This window comes from Pipistrellus hanaki (genome assembly GCF_964339955.1).
Source record: "Pipistrellus hanaki genome assembly, chromosome: 14".
In the NCBI taxonomy this organism is placed as follows: domain Eukaryota; kingdom Metazoa; phylum Chordata; class Mammalia; order Chiroptera; family Vespertilionidae; genus Pipistrellus; species Pipistrellus hanaki.
The window spans coordinates 1,637,798-1,653,665 of NC_140516.1; the positions used below are offsets into that span (position 1 = coordinate 1,637,798).

Genomic DNA, 15,868 nt, shown 5'->3' on the forward strand with positions numbered 1-15,868 from the left:
TGGGTCTCCACATCCCATGGGCCTCGCCCCTCAGTGCAAACCTGGACCCGGTGTACAGTTCTGGGCCCTGATGTCCTTTCGACGGCCTACAGCCTGCACCCCTTACCTGCCGGAGGCTCAGTCCCTAGAGACGGGGCCACTTCTGCCAGGACCGCAGAGAGGGAGCCTAAGAGCCAGCAGGTCCCGCTGCTACCGGCACCTCCACTGTGCCCAGCAGCCCGGGCAGCTCACGGGTCCTGCCAGCTCCACTCAGAGCCCTTGTTCAAGCTGTGCCCACCTGGAGGTCCTCTCCCTTTCTCCCCCTGACCAACCCCCACTTCCCGCTTCAGACTCAGCTCCCGGTCCCCTCCTCCGGGAGGCCTTCCTGGTGCTCCGGGCCAGGCTAGGTCGGGCACCCGCTGTGCCACAGCCTGAGCCGACTTCATTCTCTGTAACACGGACCAGCCCACACGTCATCCCTGACACCCCAGCTGTTGCCACCGCACAATGTGGGGGGGACTCCCTGCTCCACATGGCCGGCCAGGGTTCCCCCAGAGAACGTTTTGATCGGCTGGAAACCACCCTCTGAGCCCCGGCCCCTCACGCCCCGTAGGAGGCTCAGCTTTCCTCCTGACCCCGTGCGGCCTTCTCCAGCGGTGGTTAATAATTTTAAAACAATCAAATCCAGCAAACCGTAACCGGCTGAGGACTGGCAGCTGGGAGCCTCCCGCGGCATCGCCTCTGCCTGGGCTGTGCTTAGACAGGGTGACGGGGGGCTCACCAGCCCCTGGCAGAGATAACCTTCCCGGAGCAGCCAGCCGCCTAATGAGGCTACCAGGGGACTCCTTAACGAGATTAGGCAGGGCCAGAGCTCTGCCTCCCGGTGCGGAAGATTCTATTCAATTAGCCCTTCCAACAAGCAGGCACTGCCGGAGGCGGCCGAGCCTCGGTAAGACAGCCCCCCCAGCATCCCTGTGACTGCCCGGTGACTGCCCGGGGGCAGGGTCTCCCCTCCAGGGACTGCCCAGCAGCTGCCCTGGGGCTGGCCGGGGGCAGGGTCTCCGCCTCCAGGGACTGCCCAGCAGCTGCCCTGGGGCTGGCCGGGGGCAGGGTCTCCCCCTCCAGGGACTGCCCAGCAGTCTGCTCACCAGAAGCGCTCATTCCTGCTTCCTCAGTTGCCAGCGTGGCAGGGGTGCTGGCTACATCCTTGCCCTGGCACAGCGGGCCAGCCCCTAGCACCTGCCAGGGGGGCTGCAGTGTAGGCGGTGCCCCTCCGCCAGGCTCACAGTGGCCAGGCTCCCTGGCTCCAGACCTGTGGCTTCTTCTGCCCTATCACCCCCCTTCACACGAGGACTCTGGCGGGAGATGAGAGAGAAGCCCAGGTCCTGGCTCATGCCCAGTACCCAGCAGCCACAGCCTCCGAGCCTCCAACAGCCAGCACCTGGACCAGGGGGGCTTCTGCCCCGAGGCCCACTCCCCGCACGGGCACGCCTCGAGCCTATGGCCAGCAGCAGCTCAGGCGGAGAAACACCTTCTGAGACGGGCCACGAAGCCCTGCTGCCAGGCCTGTGCCTGCCCCGCCGAAGGCCAAGGGAGACCTCAAACCCCGAAGTGGCCAGGAGGGCCGGGCCGGCTCGGGTGGCTCCCACGGCCTTCAGCAGGTGCACGGAGGCTCCAGCCTGGGGAGCGACTGACAGGGGCGGCCTCGGGGCTCCAGGCCCAGACCCGAGCTACAGGAGGTGGGGCAACCCCCCAGGCGCACAGATTGCGTGGCGCTCTGGGCGGGGTCCCGAGAGCCACCCAGGGCGAGCAGCAGCATTGGCAGGGAAGGCAGCAAGGACCCCAGATGCCACAGCAGGGCCACCTCAGTGCCTGAGATAAGCCGGGGAGCTGCTCAGGGCCCTCCTTCCCCACCCCTCCCCTGTGCGCTCAGATGAAGGACAGAAGAAAGCCCCAGCCCAGGCCCGGAGCAGAGCCAAAGCTCCATTCTGCGCAGAGCAGGAGCGCAGAAGGGGCAAAGCTGGCCAGGCAGCCGCTGAGTGTGAGGCCAGCAGAGGGGCTGGGCCAGAACTGCCACTGGCGTGGTGGAGGAGGGCACGGTGCCCAGCAGTGGGCTCCATGTCTCTGCCCTCACCTGGGAGCTGGTAGCCCCTGGAGTGTCATGTGCGCTTGGCAGGGCCCAGGAAGACAAAGCAAAAGGTGGCCAGGATGCAGGGAAGACGATGCTGGCCACCCCACTCTGAGCCACCCACCCTGCTTCCCAGCCACATCCTTTCTACCCATCACCACCTCACAGGAACAGGCTGAGGACAGGGAGGGGCCGCTCAGCTAACCTGTCACTGAGCCTGACCCCTGCCACCAAACAGTTATGCTGCCCCAGGGCAGGCTCCGGGGGCCGGGGGGGGGGGCATGCTGGCCAGATTCAGCCACTCTGTGCATTCAGAACAGCAATGCTGAGCAGCGCCAGGCCAGGCTCCAGAGCCCCAGCCCGCAGGTGGCTCTAGACCAGCGATCGCAGACGGCTCTAGACCAGAAGTGCAGACTGGTGGTCCGTGGGGACCGAAAGGTTGGCGGCCGCTGCTCTAAACAGCCTCCATGGGTCAGGCCCAGCCTCCTGCCCTGCCCTCCCGGGACCTCCAAGGTGAACTCAGCTCCCAGCTGCCCTGACTGGTGGGGGCTGCAGGAGCCCGCCAGCTCAGCCAGGAAGAGCAGACCAAGAGCCCCTTGGGACAACTCGGGCTGGTCATGTGACAACCATCCTCCCCTCTGCTTGCCCTCAACAAGGCGTCTCAGCCGGTTTCCTCGGCTGACCTTCACGCTGTCCTCTGTGCTGTCACATCTTCCAGGCGAGGAAGCCAAGGTAAGCTCTGGGCAGAGCCGGAGGGAGCCCGTCCTCAGCGGGAGCAGCAGCACTCCTGCCCCCCACCCCCCGCCCCCCGCCCCGCCCAGCACCTCCTCTGTGCTCCTGGGGAGGCGGGGCCCACGCTGAGCAGGGCAGGATGGCCAGGCGTCACAGGGGAGCGTGGCATCGGCTGCCTCGGCCCAGGCCGGCAGAGGACTGACGGGAGGGAAGCACACCGAGTAGGCCAGCCAGCGCCACGTGTCCCGGGTCTGGCTGGAAGAGTGAGGACCAGAGGGCCATGTAGTCACCTGGCAGCTACCTGCCGGCGCTGCAGGCAGGAGAACCCTGGGTCTTTCTCTTCCCAGCCCACGGCCATCAGCCAGAACACTGGCTTTTACAGGCCAAGAGCCCAGCTGCTGGGGACTGAACACAGGCCCAGTGCCTGCTGAGGCTCCACGCCCGGCAGAGACACTCCCCCACCCCACCCCCCAGAAAGGGGCTGTCAGGCCAGCCCACAGCAGTGGCAGCGAGATGAGTCTCTGCCCAGAAGAGAAAGGAGCTGCTGTGCAGGGCGGCAGGGGTGAGCAGGGCACGGGAGGTGGGGGGAGCAGGCCACAGGAGGGCAGACTTGCTGCACACCAGCTGAGGGGCTCACTGGCGCTGGCGCCGGCACTGGGCAGGCCTGGATGTCAATCTTCGCCTCCTTACTCAGGAAGCATTTAGCCCAAGCCTTCTGGGAGCTGGGCCTGTTCAGAGGACAGGACTGGTAAACTCTGAGCAACACCCGGGGAGAACCGGCTTCCTGACCTCCCACCGCACCAAAAGGCAGCCAGCGTTTTCGGGGGCAGAGGGACAAGTAAGAGAGCGGCAAAGGGGGAGGGACGGGAGGCGCAGATTGGACTCAGCAGACTGGACTCAACAGGATCCAATCATCTTCACTTGTTCATGGTTTTGTGTTTCTTTGTTGTTGTTTTCACGAGTCACCAAGGAAACGGAGGGCTGTTTCCAGGAGTAGAGTGTCATTCGGATACTGCTAGTTCTCCCGTTTCCAGGCACATGGCACGACTGTGCTTCCTGGATCCCGCTGGCTGGGGCCACAGGACTAGTTTCGGCCCACGAGTGTTTAGCAGAAGTGACATGGATGCGTCACGTCCAGACAGTCTCCCCAGGGCTCTCTCCCTCTGGCACAGCAACTGGCAATATTCAAGCTGAGTGACCGTGAAGAGCCAAGGTGGCCAATGACAAACATGTAACATCGACAAGAAACAGCCTTTTGTTATGTGATGCCACTCAGTTTGGGATTGTTTGTTACTGCAGCATAGCTTAGTCTATCCTGACTGATACAAAAGGAACCACAGAACAAAACCAAAAGGCAGGGACAAATAGGCACTTCCCTGGTATCCACGTCTAAAAAGACTAACACCCAGCCCTAGCCGGTTTGACTCAGTGGATAGAGCATGGGCCTGCAGACTGAAGGGTCCCAGGTTCGATTCCAGTCAAGGGCACATGCCTGGGTTGTGGGCTTGACGCCCAGTGGGGAGCGTGCAGGAGGCAGCTGACCAATGATTCTCGCTCATCATCGATGGTTCTCTCTCTCTCTCTCTCTCTCTCTCTCTCTCTCTCTCTCACCTCCTCTTTGAAATCAATAAAAATATATGAAAAAAATAAAAAATAAAAAGACTCACATCCAGGCGTCAGACTGGGTGAGCAATGGTTTGGAAGAGGAAGTGCAGTGTTTAGGAGACGCACTTTCTGGGTCAGGAGAAGGCCCAGAGAGGAAGACTGCTGGAGGGGACGTGGCAACCAGAAGAACACGGGAAGACATCCTGTCTGCCGTTAGGGGGTGTGCGCTGAGTGCCAAGCAGCACCCTGCCCTTCCTCCAGGAGAAGCGGCCCCACGTGCTGACAGGAGGCTGCTAGCGCGCCCAGAACAGCAGCACCGCACACAGGTCTCCCTGGACGCAGGGCCTCCTGTCCACACGCCAGGCCTGAGGTGTCCACTGTTCACCGTCCGGTAAGCCCAACCTCCAATCTGGGACCAAGGTCACCCAATAGGAATACTGAAAGGGAGCCTTCAGAACCCACAAGAAGAGGACATGGATGGGATGGGAGTATCGTCTGTAAGGTGACAGTGTGCAGTGTGTATGCATGTGTATGTGCATGTGTGCAAATGTGTGCACACACAGGAAGGGCCCTAGAAGGAAAGAGAACTCTTAAGCCTGGGAGCTCAATTGAGGGAAATGGCAGTCATTCCTTTGCACAGCCACAGGCTTGTGAGGGATCCAGAGTGAGAACTGGATGGCCCCCTGCCCCAGCCAACCCCAGTGAGGGGCCACCAGTGCCTGCAGCCCCGGCACAGCCATCTTCAGGCTTACAGCGTCCTTGGCAGCAGCCCCTGCGGGGCCAGGAAGAGCAGCAGCGTGTGGCACCCATGCGAGCCTGGCCTCTGCGAGGCCCTGCCCTGGACCCCGGTGGGTGGTGAGAGGACAAGGGAAGAGGGAGGAGTCGGAGGAAGACCTAACCAGGCAGGAAAGGAGGCACTGGCCTGAGTAGTGACACGACAGACAAAAGCAGATTCTGTAGGAACTTCTTCAGGCACAAGAGCTTCCAGGCGCAGGGCACGCATGTCGCTGGACAGCGAGCAGGTGAGTCTGCAGAGGCCCACGGCTCCGTGCGTGTCTCCAGGGCGAGCGTGGGAGGCATGCAAACATGGCTGTAGTTCCCGAGTGACTCCAGCAGGTTTGGCTAAGGCAAGAGAATGCCACCCGGTCAGCCACCCGTGAGGAGCGAGGGAAGGCGCTCCGCGTGCACTGGCTGCGCTGGGCCGACAGGTGTGCCAACATGGACGCCGTGAACAGCCCACCAGGTTCCAAGGCCCTACCCGGCGCGGGCTGTGAGCGGATGCACGGAGGGAGGGGACATTAGGCTGCAGGTGGACCTGCTGACTGTCATCCTGGGTTATCCAGATGGGCCAGGGCTCAGGGAGAGGGAGGCGGAGAGGCAGAGGTGGAGAGGGACCCCGCCCGCCAAGCTCGCTGGACGACAGAGAAAGGGGCAGGGGCTGAGCAAGGTGGGGCCTCCGGAGCTGGAAAGAGGGAGACGGACCCTCTTCTGCCGAACATCTTCGCACCCACCTGGTGTCAGAGGGCAAGGGGGGACCTGGAAGTGACGACACAAATTGAACAAGACCAGCACATGCCCCCGAAAGCTCACTGAGGTTTACATTCATCGTTTCTCTGTTTCAGTCTGTGAACACCAAGCTATACTTTGGTGAGTTTCACCTCGTCTTCCTAAAATACTTTTGTGCTTATTGTAACTAAAAGGAATATTGCCTCACATACATTCCTTTTTTCTTCTTCTTCCCTAAATTGTTATCTTTCCACTCAATGACATATCTCTACAGCATAACCTGTAACTCAAGTCTTTCACTCACAGTAAAATAATATGAACAGAGAAGACCAGGACTCAGCCAGTTCTTTTACACATTCATGCATTTATATAATCTTCTCTTTGAGCAGGCACTTTAAAACAATACGAAAATTTTTATTTAACAAACTAGAGGCCCAGTGCGTGAAATTCATACAGTGGGGTGGGGGGTGGGGATTTCTCTTGTAGTCCGGGAGCCCTTGGGGGAGGTCTGACTGATGGCTTAGGCCCACTCCCCACGGGACAATCGGACATCCTTAGTGCTGCCGCAGAGGCGGGAGAGGCACCCACCACAACCACCACCACCACCGCCGCTGTGCTTGCCAGCTATGAACCTGTCTTCTGAGTGGCACTCCTCCTGGGGGAGTGCACTGACCACCAGGGGGCACTAGCTAAAGAAATGATGCAGCTGAAGATATCAACAGCCTCAAAGCAGCTAAGATGAATTCACAGCTGGGCCACGGAGAGGGATGGTGCTCGCTGAACTCCCGTCACAGGCCTTCCTCAGACACGTCTGCACATCGCTCAGTGACCCTCACCACAAGCCCCGAGGCAGGAACCATGATTGTCCCCTTTAACCGATGTGGCAACAGCAGCTCCGAGCAGGGCCGGGACCCAGGTCACACTGTAAGAAGGCGAGCAGGATTTGAAGAGAGTTCCTGGGGCTCCAGCAATACAGCTCTTTATCCACAGGGTGCTGTCTCTTGGACTAAAATGGGGGCAAAACTAGCTCAATCCCCACCCACAGGTCACTGGAAGCTCCCCGACCATGATGGAGTCTACACCCCATCTGCCTTTGCCCCCTTCGTCCTTGGCCTCTTCCCCCGCCAATAAGTCCTTTCCTATCCCACCAAGCCGTGTCTGCCACCCTGTCCTGCTGCAAGGAGCATCCAGGCCCAAGAGAGATAAGACAGCCATCAAGTAGGGATGGACAGCATGCCACAGGGCACAGAAGGAAGGACACCCAGCAGTGGAGAGCCTGCCCCTGAGCCCGAGACCCTGCCCAGGAGCCTGTGAGCGCTGCTCTGCAGCCCCAGGCCCTGGGGGGGCTGGTCCTCCCCCCACCTCACTGGCAAGGTTCCTTGCAAGGGCACAGGATGGTATGGACGGCTGCCCAGACACTGAACGCACCCGCCAGCTTTAACCAGCACACGCTCCGGGCGGCAGCAGCTCGGCATGGCCTGGCGAGTGCCCTGCACTGGTCCACTGTCAGCCACAGAGTCCCACGCCTCCCGGACGCGCACACACGCCCTCCACACCACGAGGAGACCGTGGCAGCCACCAGTCACACCAGTGGAGAAACTGAGACTCAAGAAAGCAAGGTCTCTGTCAGAAAAGGTCCCTGGTGGAGCCTGTGTCTGCAGGACAGTCGCACTGGATGGCCCACAGCTCATTTTGTCCGGCTTGTACTTGATTAGTTGGCAGCAGTTAAAAATCAAATTTTACATTCAAGTCCAGCCTTGGGCCTCCTCAGCACATCCACAACACGAGGACTTCCATCCCCAAACGGCAAACTTGGAAAACCTGGGAGCCCAGGCAGGTCCCAGCACGGCGAGCTCCGGGAGGGACAGGTGCGCCCACCGTGAACTCAGCGCCCGCCACAGCACGCAGACAGGTGCGGGCGGTGTGGAGGAGGCACTCTGAAAAGCCGTGTCACCCCGATCCCACTCCAGCTGGGTCACCGCGCCTGAGGAAGCCCGCCCGGCGGCGGGAGCCCACCACCATGAGGGACCCAGGAGTGGGGAAGTGGAGGCAGGGCTGCTGGTGGGCAGACACCAAGGACGGGCTCCTCCTCCCGCACCCCAGCGGACATCTGACCCCGGGGTCTGCCAAGGCTAACAGGCAACACCAGCCTCACCCACTCACTGACACCCCGGCACAGAGCTGGCTCTGCATCGCCCCCAGACATCCTCGGACCTTCAGGCCCGGAGGTGGCCCTTCCTCTCTGCCCACACCCAGAAGACCTCCTGCCAGCTCAGTTCTTCCCGGCGCAAGCTCCCTCCTCCTGGACGGGAGGACCAGAACCGCCATGGAGTCACCCGACCTGTGGCACCCGAGAAGCCACCGGCCAACTGAGCATGGCGTCCGGAGGACACTGGGCACAGCGGGCTGGGGGGGAGAGGGCGCAGCTGCCTGTGTTCCTCACCCCACCTCCTCCTTACACCCCTGTGCTGCCAGCTGCTCCTGGAATGAACCCCCACATTCTGCACCCCCAGCTTGCTCTCCACCCTCAGCACTCAGATGAGGAGGAGCCATAGGAGAGGAAAGGGGACCAGGGCTGGGCAGATGTCAGGGTGGGGAGAGCAGGCGCTGGCCAGGAAGTGGGTAACAGGGAAGGAACCCCAGTTCCAGAGCCAAGCCTAGAACCAGCTGGGAGAGGACGAAGGGGCCCAGAGGGGAGGGGAGAGCAAAGGCGGCCAGCTCTGCCCGTCCAGCTCCGCGAGCACTGCTGCCCCCGCCCCAGGCTGGGTCTGAGGCAGAGGCTGTGGCCCAGGACCCGGGGCCGGCTAGGGTTTCCCTGCAGCCAGGCCTGGCTCAACGCCACTCCTTTCCCGGTCAAACAGCGCCCACCGCCGGCCCAGGCGGAGTCAGCGGGAGCTGCGACCGCTCTTCCAAACCAGGCGGATAAGCAGATAAGCTCTGCCGGCCGAAGCCTGGCGCCCAGGCACCGAGGGGAGCGAGGCGAGAGGACGGCCGCCCGCTCGCCCGGCCGCCCGCTCGCCCGGCTGGCTTCCGTTGGCCGTGAGGAAGACACCGGCCATCTAGGTCAGGGGGGGTGCAGGGATACAAGCACGCCCCCCACAAACACTCAAACAAAGGCCCTGAGCCCGGCACCCCTGCGCCCAGCGCGGCACACGCGCACCCCATGGGAAGTGGCCGCAGACTCGCAACGCGCTCCTCGGAGCCCGGCTCCCACTCGCCAGCTCCCGGCTGCCCGGCGCCCAGGCCCCCGCCAGGCCCCCGCAGCCCACAGCTCCTCTCTGCGCAGCCCCAAGGGCGGCCCATGGAGCCGGGTCGCCGCCACTCACCCTCCTGCACGGCCTGGAACGGGTTGTTGGCCTCGATGACCTTGATGGAGTAGGTGATCTTCTCGCTCTGCAGAATGTCATCGTTGAGGCTCAGGTCAGAGATGGCCAGCTGGAACACCCGGTCGTCCTTGGCTGCATTCTCCTCGAAGATGGCACCTGGAGGGGAGAGGGGTCAGGACGGCCTAGAGGACCCCTCCCCGCTGGGGATCCGACTGGCTCTCCTAAGACAGCCAGCAAGGATGCCCACACAGCGCCATGGGCACACCGCCGGCAGGGCTACACATGCACAGGCTGCCACCCAGGCCACACAGGTGTCCCACAGCCAAGCCGCCTCCGGACCCAGCCTGCCCCACACAACTGCCTGCGCCCCCTGGAGTGGCCTCAGGCAGCCACGGGCTCCGGCAGGGCAGTCCCAAACGGAGGATGCCTTCCTCCTGCCCTGCAGCCAGCCCCCACCGTGTGGAGGCCAGCAGCAGGTCCCCGTCTTTCCCACCCGGAGCATTTCAGTCCAGTCCAGCTCCGCGCAGCTCTGCCCAGGGGGCCCTGCTCCCGTCCCTCCCAGCTTCCTCCGCCCCAATGCTGAGGGGAGGGACTGCCCCTTAGACCCCGGCCTTCCTGCGAGGGCTGAGGAGCCCGGAGCCTCCCGGAACCACCCAGCTCCCTCCAGGTGGCCCTGCTGGCCTCCTCCCCGCTGAGCTCCCCCTGGCCCCTCGGACTTCCCTCGCCCTGGTCTGGCCCTGCAGCCTGGGCAACGCCGGGTGGGCAACGCCGGGCCCTCCCGCCTGGGCCAGGCCCCCAGCCCCCACAGCCCCAGATCTGGGCCCGAGGACCTCCTGGAGCTGCGGGGGCAGGGGAGGGAGGCTCCCGTCCCACAAACACCGGAGCCGCAGTGCTGACCGGCCCCCCCTCCCCCGCGGGAAGCTGGTTTGACACCCTCTCCCCCCCACCCCCCGCCCCGGGGTGATGCAGCTCCAAACCCAGGCCCGGTCCCTCCATCCCCATCACCCCCTTCCCGCCTGCCCCACCTTCTCCCCACTCCGAAGCCCCAGTGGCGTTCGCTGGTCTTCCCCAACTTCCGGAGAGACAGCTGCGGCGGGGGGGGGGGGGGGGGGGGGCATCCAATAACCGCTGTCAGCCCCCAACCCGGCCGGAGTCCGGCATTCTGTCCCACACTCCCCTCGGCCGCCCCTCCTCCCTCGCTCCCCGCTCCCCATCCGCCTCCCGGGCTCCCCATCCGCCTCCCAGCTCAGCGCACCCGCCGCCTCCGCTCCTCCCCGGCCCCCGCCCCGGGCGGCGGGCGGCCCCGAGGCGGCGGGGAACCCCGGGGCGGGGGCTGCGGAGCCGGGACCAGACACACACCCGCACCCGCCACGCGGAGGAACGGGCAGCCGCGGCCGCGCTCACCGGCTGGAGGCCGATGGCCCCGCACAGGCTCGGACCCCGCACCTGGCCCTCGCAGCGACACAGCGGGAGCCGGGCGCACACGGCCCCGCGGGCAGCACCCACCAGCGCCCGGGGACCGCCGGGGCCTCGTCTGCTCGTGCCCGCAACTTGGCGAGCCCTGGGCCGCCCGCCCCCGGGGCCGGCCGAGGGGCTGGCCGGCCGCCGACGGCTCCTGGGGCGCGGGTCCAGCACCGGTCCCCGCAGCCGCGGCCTCCGTGTCGGCAGAGGCCGTGGGCCCGCGGGGACCGGAGCCGGGGGAGCGGGGCCCGGGAGCGCGGCGCGGCCCTTCGGTGGAGCAGCGCCCGCCGGGCCTCGGACCGGGAACCGCCAAGTTCGGACGCCGCGCACCCCCGCCGCCCAGGCCCCCGCCCGGCCCCCGCCCGCTCACCGATGTGGATGATGGAGTCGGCCCGCACCGACACGCACTGGCAGATCCAGGGGAGCAGCCACAGCGCCAGCGCTTCCATGTCCCCCGGGCGCGCGGCTCATCCGCCCGGGCCCGGGGCGAGGCCGAGGCAGCGCGGAGCGGAGCGGAGGCGCCGTCCGGGTGCAGCCCCGGCCGCCCGGAGCCCCGCCGCGTCCCCCCGCCGCCCGCCCGCGCCGGCACCCCGAGCCCAGCCCCGCTCCGGCTCCCGCTCCGGCGGCGGCGGCGGCGCGATGCAGGCCGGGGGCGGGGCGGCGGCTCCGCGGCTCGGCGGCTTCGGGCGGCTTCGGGGCGGCGGGCGGCGGGCGGCGGCTCCGGGACGCGGCGTGTCTGCCCGGCCGGGAGCGAACTGCGGAGGACGCCCCCTCCCCTCCCCGCCCCTGGCTCCCGCTCCCGCCCTCCGCCCCCTCCCCGCGGCCACGTGACTGCGGAGCCTCCGCCCGCGCGGCGCTCCCGCTGGCGGCTCGGAGGGCGCCGGGCGCTCCGCTCCCGCTGCGGGGGCGCTCCGAGGCCCTGGCCGCGCGCCCCACTCGCCAGGGGCGCGGGGATGGCGCGGTGTCGGCACCTGACCGGCCTCGGAGGCTCCGGAGCGCCCGGCACCCCCACCGCAGCCGCCGAGTGTCTCGGGCATCCCCCCGGCTTGGGGCCGAGAGCCCCGCACACCGGACTGGGGAGCCGGCGGAGGGACGGGCGGGCACGGGGACGCCGGGGAGTCACAGGGACCGGCCTCGGCGCGCCCCCGGGCCGAGCGGGGACCGCTAGCTGGAGCCTAGCTGGCCGCGCGGCCCTGCGGCGCCCCTCCCCCGCCGCGGGGCGCACTCGGCCGGGAGGCTCGGGCTCTGAAGCCCAATTCATGGCCGGAAACCAGCGCGGCCGAGACCGCGGCGCCTGGACGTGAGGAGCCTCCCAAGCGGCGGCTCTGCGCCGGTCTGCATGGATGCTGCGCGGGGACCTGGCGGAGCCGTTCCGCGCGGCCGGCCCCGGGCCCTCTCCGGGCGGCGAACGCCAGCCCAGCCGCCGCGGCCAGCCGTGGCGCCCGCTGTTTGGGCTCCAGCCTGGGAAGGGGTGCAGCGGGCGCGTAGCTTCACACCCGCCCAAGTGCCAAGCAGGCTGGGCTCCACGCGGCACACCCGAGATTCCGGGGAGGCAGCTGAGCCTCCCAGACCCGGATTCCGCGGAAACTCGGCCGGGGCGCCCCTGGCAGAGCCACCTGCAAGGGGCCGCGCCCAGAGCCCGGGAGCCCCTTGACCCCTGCCCTGCTCCAAGCCATGCGTGCAACACCCCGTACCTGGAACTCCCCGCGCAGTGGGAAAGGCGAACACACATACACACAAAAAAAAATCATAAAAAGATTGGCAAGGACCTTGACCGAGCTGCGTATGCACCAGCGCATCTTGGGCTCTGAGACAGCCTGGGACGGCTTCCTGGAGGAGGTGACATTCTAAAGGTTGAGTGGGAGCTACCCAGGGAGAGGAAGGGAGGCTTCCAGGCATTGGGTGCTAATTAGCCAGCCAAGGCAGGAAGAAAGCGGGTGTGTGTGTGTGTGTGTGTGTGTGTCCAGCTGTGAGGAGCCATTGGCAGATTTTACTTTGGAAAGGTGGGAAGAGCCTGTGCAGATGGGAGCAGGCTCTGCAGTGGGCTGGTGGGCAGGGCAGCCTGTGAAGGGAAGCTGGATGGGAGAACCAGCAAGGAGCCACGCGGCAGGCAAGGTGAGGAGGCTGTGGGTGAGGGGAGGAGGCCTGTGCCTGTGGGAGGCTAGGCTACCAGGCTGAGGGCAGTACCCACACAAAACCTGCCTTCGGGGCCCTGAATTGTAAAACATGCCCAGCCTCTCCAGTCCCACAAGCCTCCATTCTCATCCCCTCACAATCTGACCATTCACGGCTTAGGGAGCCGGGAAATCGAGGGGTTTATTATGTAACAGTTTGGTTCCTGTGGTGACTGTTTCCACTTTGGGAGGATGGCGGGTGTGGCCGGGGGCTCAAACCTGAGGTTGAGCCACACTGACAAGGAGCCCCCCACCCCCTGTGTGAGCCCTGCAGGTGTTAGCAGGGGAGGCATGTGACAGGTAGGAGTTTCTCTTGATATATGTTATGCCAGGTAGGGGAAGCATGATTGAAGCATGAGCCTCAGACCCATACTAAGAAGGCAGCTCACCAACACACGCAGTTTTGGGAGACTTCTGTCCGTTTCTGGTTTGGATGATGAAGTAGATTATGAGGTCCCTCTGGCTGGGGCCTGAGGCTAGGACTCAGGTTGGAAGCTGTTGGCCTGGGCAGCCTCACCTCCTATCCTGGGTACCCCCTTCCCTCCATCTCCCACAGTGTGGGTCCTTTGCCACCCCCAGATGCTCATTCTCTGCTCCCAAGCCAGGCCAGTTTCCTCTGCCAGACTGGACCGCTGACCACGAAGGGCGCTCTGCATAGGCCCTGGTTCCCCTGGGGGGAGGGAGGGCAGGCCCAGAGACGCTGGCCCTCTGCACACCATCCCCAGCAAGGCGCTGGGAAGCCGCTGCACACTGAAGTTGGGATTGTTAGATTCAGAGACCTTATCAGGGCTCTATCAGCTCATCAAGCCCCTAATTGCTTATTGATCCTGGCCAGCCCGGTCCCTTTAAGCCCTGATAACCTCTGGGACTGCAAAAGCTGCCTGCCCAAAATCAAGCTTCTGGGGAAGCAACTCTACTCAATGAACAAATTCACCCCAACTCACAGCCTGGCTGGAGAAGACGCATTAGCAATCTGCGTCACAGGATGCATGCCCATTTCACAGCGGGGAAGCCTGAGGCTCAGGCAAAGGGGATTGCCCAAGGCAACAGGTGAGTTGCTGGCAGACTCAGGACTCAGTCCTGTTGGTTTTGCTCCTCACTACACAAAGGTGAACCCACGGAAATTGGAACTCAGTCAATAAATCCTTCTTTGGCACAGAGTTCAGCCAACACAGATGATTGCTTTTCCTAAAGAGATCTTCAGTTAGAGTGATTCCACACAAGGAAACTGAGAGGGTGTGCAAAACCACCTGGGGCCCATGGGAACCTCAGCGGGGACGGCTGGAGGCCAGGAGCTGCCGCCACCGGGCAGGTGAGCTGTGGAGGCAGAGAGGCTGCAGTGGCTGCTGGGAGCCACACCATGGCACTTACAGCTTGGTCCTCGCCCGCTTCGAAGGTGGGCGGGCAGGACCTGCTGCTGGTTTGGTCAGAGTGAGGACGTGAGCGTGAACATGGACGAGTGGGGGCGCTGCTCACTGTGGTGGAGCAGAGCTCACTGGGAAGGAAACGGAGCGTTCTGCTGACTGTGTTCTGGATGAGGTGCCACTACGCCATCCAAGTGACAGCACAGAGATGAGGGTTGGATACGATGAGATTGCAGAAGTAGCTAAAGCTATGACATCCGGGACTCAGTGGCCACATGAAGAATACGGACATTAGTTTAATGTTATAAAATATCAAGAACGTCTTTTTAAATGCTTTGTCATCCCAGATGGCAGACCTCTCCTTTCTCTGTCACCGTCCTTTCATTCACCAATGAGAGCTGGTCACTAAGGGAGGGCCAGCTGGACTCCCGACCCTCCCCGAGACTGCTGCCCTGCACAGCCCCTCCCCTCACTTCCTCCTGGGGGGCCCAACTAGACATGCTCCGCACCCAGCTCGCCTCCCTCCAGCTGGAGCCAACCCAGGACTCCTGAGACCGCTTGGCCCAGGCCCTGGAGCAGGTGGTCAGCACAGGGGCGGGAAGGGGGGTGTCTCTGCAAGAATGGGGATGGAGTCCCCCAGCCCTCCCAACCACTCAGGAGGACAACACACGTCTTGGAGTCAAGGTCCGGGAGCAGCCAGCCAGCACCTTAGAAGGAGTCGGGCTGAGAGCCTGCAGCAGAGCCCCAGGCTGGGCCTGCCGGGCTCCGGGGTCCGCCTGCCAGGACTGAGCTCAGGAAGCCCCTCTGAGCCCAGCAGCATTTTCTTTAAACACAACGGCGCTCTGTTGCTGGCTTAGCTCTGCTGTGCTGCGTGTTAGGTGCCCAGCTCTCTTTGTCTTCCTTCCCTGTTGTCAGACTCTTGCATCTCACATCTGCTGTTTCTCAGCTTGTATTTACTCCATTTGAGCTTCTTGTATATTATCTTAGTTTTTATTTTACTTTTACTGGGTTCGCCTCATAGTTTTTATTTTGAATTTCCCAGGCTGGCAATCGTTTGCATCACTATTCATTCGGTCTTTGATTTTCCCCAGGTTGGGGGGGGGGGGGGGGGTGACCTGAGGGTGTCCTCCCTGAACCCACCTTGCAGGAGCCACCAGAGCAGGACCCATGGATGTGCCCCAGCCCTGCCCACAGCCAGCCTTTGTACCTTTCCACGGCACTGCCCGCGGCACAGGCCAGCGCCACACGCCACACGCCACACGCCACACGCCACAGCCCTTGAGGAGGAAGGAAGCCACACAGGATTTCTGGATGTCCCGTCCAGAGCAGCCCGGGCTGGGGCGCTCCACTGCTGAGAACAAAGGTATCCCAAGAGTGCCTGGTGACGGTGCTGCCTTCACAAAGCAGGCGGGAGCTGCAGAGGTGGCTCCCTGGACCCATGTCCCCGGGCCGGGGGGGTGGGGGGGGCAGAATCGGACACCAGCCCAGGCCACCGAGGCCCTCAGACAGAAGGATGAGGCACCAGCATGCTCACAGGAGACTGGCCCATCCTGGTTCTGAACAGGACATCTGTGCCAGCCATAGGCCCTCTGC

At 64.0% G+C, this 15,868-nt stretch overlaps 1 protein-coding gene across 2 annotated transcripts in view; it reads right to left on the reverse strand.

Annotated features, from left to right (window-relative positions):
- GRID1 (glutamate ionotropic receptor delta type subunit 1) overlaps positions 1-11,470 on the reverse strand; it is a 478,346-nt gene extending 466,876 nt beyond the window's left edge. Inside the window, exons 1-2 of one of the 2 annotated variants that reach the window (XM_084904155.1) lie at positions 11,108-11,470; positions 9,277-9,432 (exon numbers count right to left, since the gene is read on the reverse strand). In XM_084904155.1, the coding sequence (XP_084760281.1) occupies positions 9,277-9,432; positions 11,108-11,186 (235 nt within the window). In that variant the 5' untranslated portion in view covers positions 11,187-11,470. The remainder of the gene's footprint in view (positions 1-9,276; positions 9,433-11,107) is intronic. The other variant, XM_084904154.1, reaches the window with a different exon arrangement.
- Between the last annotated feature and the right edge of the window lie 4,398 nt (positions 11,471-15,868).